Source organism: Rhinopithecus bieti, unplaced genomic scaffold (genome assembly GCF_001698545.2).
Source record: "Rhinopithecus bieti isolate Rb0 unplaced genomic scaffold, ASM169854v2 scaffold_22165, whole genome shotgun sequence".
Classification (NCBI taxonomy): domain Eukaryota; kingdom Metazoa; phylum Chordata; class Mammalia; order Primates; family Cercopithecidae; genus Rhinopithecus; species Rhinopithecus bieti.
In genome coordinates this window covers 1,946,966-1,953,036 of record NW_016810977.1, presented here as the reverse complement: position 1 = coordinate 1,953,036, position 6,071 = coordinate 1,946,966, and the positions used below count along the sequence as shown (strand labels likewise).

At 51.7% G+C, this 6,071-nt stretch overlaps 1 protein-coding gene across 2 annotated transcripts in view; it reads right to left on the bottom strand.

Annotated features, from left to right (window-relative positions):
- The window catches only part of TRIO (trio Rho guanine nucleotide exchange factor), a 379,704-nt gene that overhangs the window by 5,810 nt on the left and 367,823 nt on the right, over positions 1–6,071 (bottom strand). For both annotated transcript variants that reach the window (XM_017893310.1, XM_017893311.1), the window contains exons 54-55: positions 2,099–2,177; positions 174–374 (exon numbers count right to left, since the gene is read on the bottom strand). In XM_017893310.1, coding sequence (XP_017748799.1) covers positions 174–374; positions 2,099–2,177 — 280 coding nt within the window. The remainder of the gene's footprint in view (positions 1–173; positions 375–2,098; positions 2,178–6,071) is intronic.

The window sequence follows — 6,071 nt, the reverse complement described above, 5'->3', positions numbered from 1 at the left end:
CCCAAAGTGCTGGGATCACAGGCTTGAGCCACCGCACCCAGCCTGAAGATGTTTTTTAGTTCTGTAAATTCTAAAAACCCAATTTCTATCCTTCTTAGAGAACAAACGGCAACAACAAAACCCCCTGAAGTGGAGGCAGAGAGTGGGAGAGGGAAGGCCAGGTGTGTACGCACATTTCTAAGACCAGGACGTAGCTGGTGGGGGTCTCAAAGGTGTCGAGGAGGCCGACAAGCAGGGGGTGCTGGAGGCTCTGCAGGATGCCAAGCTCATGGGTGACCTGGTCGCGCTTCATCAACTTCTTGTTCACAAACTTAGTGGCCACTGCTCGCTTGGTTCCTTTCTGATCACATTTCTTAACGACAGAGAATCTGCCCCTGTAAAATATGTCAAGAAGACCATTTGCAGAGGCTGCTGAGGTCTGGCACTGAGAAAGACTCTGTTATCCTAAGTGGACTGGCTGTGTGGTGGCCCGGTCCTGTCCGGAGGCCCTGCTCTCCTGGCCACCCCATGGAGGAGCTGTGGTGCCATGGCCGTTCCCCAAATCTGTCCTTGTCCCCGTAGCCATGCGATTCTGCTGGTCCTCCCTCCCAGGCAGCCTTGGTCTCCTTGCATTGGTGGCTGCTTCACAGCACCGTGTGTGGTAGAAGTGACAGGGCAAGACCTCTGAGCCTCGGCCTTGCCAGGCGGCTCCCCTCTGCTCTCCACAACGTGCAGAAGCTGGGATGTCTGCTCATGCCTCCCGTCAGCCACCCTTCCCTGCACGTTTGAAAGGAGCGTCTGCTGTGGTCACTGCCTCAGCCTCGACCCTGTGGGTGTGAGTGTGGGGCAGGCACGAGGACCCTGGAGTTGCACCTGATGACTGGTCACACCTCATCATGATCTGGATGAGGCTTTGGACCTCAGATGGGGGCCTGAGGTGGGTAAGTGCATTCTGCACACGTGAGGACCAGAGATGCGCCTGCGGTGGGCAGTTTGTGTACAGGGTTAAAGGCCATGGCTTTGCCATGTCTCTCACTCGGAGGCGGGGGCTGTTCCTCCCCTTGAATCAGGGCTGCCTGGGGCTGGCTCTGGCCCACAGGGTGTGGAGGACGTTGGTCGTTGATTTCTGAGGCTCGGCCTTCAGAGGCCTTGACGCTCCTGCTGTTCTGGAATGCCACTGCCCTCACGTGGGGAGGCCCAGGGTGAAAGTCGATGTGGAGAGAGCCAGTGTCCCAGACAAGGCCTCTGGCACGCATGGGACGTGGTGCACCAGCTGACTAGGCCAGGAGGGGCCAAGAGAATAATGGCCCCATCTGCCCACCGCACCAGAAGGCACATGTCACCACTGTCCTAAGACAGCATGTGCTGGTGTGACTTTTTATGCAGCCAGAGACAGCTGACAGAGATATCAACAGGAGCCGTGTGACCAGTTATGGCCTCAGGAATGAAAGCCAGAGGGTGCTGCTGGCTGGAGTTTCTGGGGGAGTTCTTACAAAAGGACAAAGGAGAGCTGTCATGCTCCTTTGACCCTGCTCTTCCTGCCACATGGGACACAGCACCTGGATATGAGTGCTGTGTGGCCCTGGAGGCAGAGCCAAGAGGAGCCAGGCTGTCTGATGGCACTGCTGGGCCACCCCTGGCTCGGCTGCCCCTCATGAAGAGAAAGAGCCCCCTAGAGGGGAAACCTCTCTTAGTTTGTGCAGGAGGACCCTGATACCCCATCTGATTTTACTGTCACTCCTTGAAGTCTCCATGCACAAGCGAAACGTGAAGGACACAAGAGGATTAAGAACTTCAGGAAGCGTCTGAAAGACTCCTGAACTCTCCCAAGGCTGGCACAGAGCTACCACTATTCTACATGCACAGAGGGAAGCGACTTCTCCCCACCGAGGGCTGGCTTGTGGCATTTGGCCTCTCTGCTGGAACCCGGGAGGAAAACGGCTTCCTCACTTCCCCAGAGTTTAGCATCTAAAGGCAATGAGAGTCACGATTCAAATGCAAGACACACAGCTTCCAACTGCTGGCAAGATGACACGGCTTAGCTTTCACCCGTGCACTCTGTGGTATGTGTTCCCTGCGCTCTACTCTTTCGGAAGGCATTCTGGGTTGTACATCATACCTGCCAAGCTCAGCCACTTCACTGTAGAAGGAGTCAAAGTTGTCTTTCCAGGTCACCATGATCCCATCCATCCCTGGACCTGCAAGAAGAACAGCACCTGCCTGAACTTGTTTCCCGTGGAGCTTCTTGGGTAAGACGGCTATCGCCACGCACTGTCCCTCACAGCAGCTGCACATGGCCCCCGGGCGCCTGCCACATGGCCCACATGAGTGGAGACGTGGTGGGTGCATAAAGGACACACAGACACTGGGGCTTAGTGTGAAGGAAGAATGCAAAATATTTCACTAATAATTTTTCAAATTAAATACATGTTAGTAAAAACTGTTTTAGTTTTATTTTAAAATATGTTTACTAGAAAAATCTCAACTTGCACATGTGGCCTCTTTTTGCTTCTACTGGACAGCAGTGCTACAGATGGTCCTCCCTGTTCACCTGGCCGCACCGCCTCGAGGCTACGCTGCTCTCTCCTCCCCACGCCTCCTTTCACAGCCGTGAGAGATCAAGAGTCCACAGTATTTACTTAACGTTCACAGAGTTTTACATGGTTAATAAATCATAAATACACTACAAAGAGAATTCTATTATAAAAGTGCCAACTGTAAATCACCTGTTAGTAATGAATCCTGTGTACACGTCCACAGGAACAGAAAGCATCCTTTCTAGAGTCTTCCTGTGAAAAGAAGCACTAAGTGGGGGAGCCCCACGTGGCCCCGCTGCCAGGCAGCCCCTGGGAAGGACAGCTGCCACTGTGATTCTAAGCCTCCATGGGAGCCTGGGCCTCCTGACCCCGCTCATCCAGCCTCCTCTTCCCACTTAGTTCCTCTTTCGGCCCGCTCGCCTGACCTGCAGTCCAGCCCAGGCTGAGCATCTGTCCACCCATCCTCACCTGGGCTTCTTCACCTCTCCCCAGGTTGTCACTGGGAATGCGTTTCCTTAAACCGTGTCCAAGCTGACTTGTGTAACAGGGCTCCTTGGGGCGGTGGCCACCTCCTCCACGTGCCTTCCCTGACTCACTCATGGCTGGAAATCATCTCCTCGCATAGCAGTGGGCAGTCCCAATGGGTGCCATGTGCTGCCAGCTAGCACTGTTGTCACAGGAGCGCTGCTGACCGCTCCATGACTATAAGTGAACCCATGTCTGATCCACCTTTGCAGCCTCCCAGAAACCAGAAGAGTGCCTGGCACACACAAAGCCTCAAATCTTCACCGAAGGACACACGAGAAGCAACCATCACTTCAATCACTCAAAGGCTACGTTTCATTCTGCAGTCTTTTTTGTTAATGCTGGCACATTTGCACCCCTTTAAAGTGCTGTAGAAATGGTAAGGCTAATTCTGACTGTGTAGGTGAAGGAGCACTGATAGAGAATCATTAATCAAAACAAAATTATTTCACTAGGCAGATCTGAAGCATCTACCAAATCACATTAAGAAATACTGGACTGGCCGGGCGCGGTGGCTCAAGCCTGTAATCCCAGCACTTTGGGAGGCTGAGACGGGCGGATCACGAGGTCAGGAGATCGAGACCATCCTGGCTAACACAGTGAAACCCCGTCTCTACTAAAAAAATACAAAAAACTAGCCGGGCGAGGTGGCGGGCGCCTGTAGTCCCAGCTACTGAGAGGCTGAGGCAGGAGAATGGCGTAAACCCGGGAGGCGGAGCTTGCAGTGAGCTGAGATCCGGCCACTGCACTCCAGCCTGGGCGACAAAGCGAGACTCCGTCTCAACAACAACAACAACAACAACAACAACGACAACAAAGAAATACTGGACTATTATTTACATAAAAGTATTTTTTTCTTCTTTTTTTAACTGAAAGGGCTTGGTGTTTTTTTTCTTTTTTTAAATAAACATTTTTATTCGAGCATTACATATATACAGAAAAATGGACCAAACATAAATGGCGACTCGGTGCCCACTAACCAGATCCAGAGACAGAGCACCACAGAGGGCAGGTGCTCCCTGGCTCCCCTAAAACACACCTTCCTTTCTCCCTGGGTTTTTTTTTTTTTTTTTGAGGCAGGGTCTTGCTCTGTCACCCAGGCTGGAGTGCAGTGGTGCAATCTCGGCTCACTGCAACCTCAACCTCCCAGTGGCAAGTGATCCACCTCAGCCTCCAGAGTAGTTGGGACCACACACGTGTGCGCCACCACACTCAGCTAAGTTTTTGTATTTTTGTAGAGATGGGGTTTTGCCATGTTGCTGGTCTCCAACTCCTGGGCTCAAGCCATCTACCCGCCTTGGCCTCCCAAAGTGCTGGGATTACAGGCATGAGCCACTGCACCCGGCACCCTTTTCTCATCAACAGAAACTTCGGCCCTGGCTGGTGGCATGACAGGGCTCTCTCTGGATGATTCTCTTGGACAGTTTGGGGGCCTGCACGTGTCCTCAGGGTGCAGAGCCAATGCCTCCAGCCTCCCTCTCGTAGCCCAGACTCTGACCAGCTCCCTGCCTTGAGCCGGAGCTGGGCTTAGAAGAAGCCTTTGTTTCCTGAGCATCTGAGAACTGGGGCTCTGCAAGGCAGCCAAGGCTGGACAGAATGAGGGCACCCACTCCAGCTTGTGGGTGCAGGAATAGCCTCAGGCGGACAGGAGTGGAGCCATGGGTAGATTTAAAACAAAACACAGAATTACTGATGCCTGCAAACAAAGTGGCTTCTCTCAGAAAACAACTGGAAGTAGTTACGATCATCTTGGAATAGTTCACATAATTCTTCTGAAAACCTTTAGGGGTGCAGCTGAATTTGTGTGATAGAATTAACCATACACTTTGATTATTTTCCCATTTGCATTTCCAGGGTATGAAGTCTTTTTTTTTTTTTTTTTTTTTGAGACAGTCACTCTGTCGCCCAGGCTGGATTGCAGTGGCACGATCTTGGCTCATTGCAACCTCTGCCTCCTGGGTTCAAGTGATTCTCCTGCCTCAGACTCACGAGTAGCTGCGACTACAGGAGCGTGCCACCACGCTGGCTAATTTTTTTGTATTTTTAGTAGAAATGGGGTTTCACCATGTTAACCAGGATGGTCTCTATCTCCTGACCTCGTGATCCACTCACCTCGGCCTCCCTAAGTGCTGGTTACAGGCGTGAGCGACCACGCCTGGCTAAACAGTCTACCTTTCTAAAGTCCTTTAGCTTTTGCTAGTGATTTATTAAAAAAAAAAAAATCACCTGTGTAATTTCTGTGTTATTTAAAAATTAGAAAACCTTTACTTTTTATTGTTTACTGCCAAATTCTAGATTTTAAAATTTCTTGTTCCATGATTCAAAAAATCAGAACATGTTTTCTGATTTAATATTGTTAAAAACAGGAAATTAAGATATCTGGGATAAAAGTTCTAAGACAAATTCTGCTTACTGTCTACACACAGGGTGCTCTGGGACTCAATCAATCTTTTATTTGGGGTTTTATTTGTCCTCTGGAAGCGGCTCCATTTGTGGCGCAGCTGGAGGATGGACGGGAACCCTCAGAGCCCAGTACTGCATAGCCGGCCTTCCGCAAGATGGCAGCAGAGAGCAGTCCACGCCTTTCTCAGCAGCTATCTACCTCAGGCAACTACAGAACATTTCGAAAGCGCCTAAGATATGGGTTCTGCCCCAAGGAGCTTGCGGTTTAGCTGAGGAGAGAGAACAAGGTCTTCAGACCAGAGCAAGCAGGCCCCACGGCAGAGGCCTCCTAGTCAGATGCTCTGGACAAAGCTGCTGAGCAGCCCTGGGCCTGGTTCCTCCTGGACAGGGTAAGGAGGGGGCGCATCCACCCAGAAGGGTTGCTGTTAGGGTCTCAGAGGGGCACAGGCCTGCGCAGGCCCGGAACTCACCCGCATCTCCTTTTCTGCTTTTCCCATGCACATTCTACGTGAGACCAACCTAGACCAGATCCAGATTCAGCTGGGTAGCTGGAGATGAGTGTTTTGAGTACTAAGAGCAGGGAAAGCACCCTGCTCCAACTCAGAGGCTGGTGGGGGGGGGGCCTGG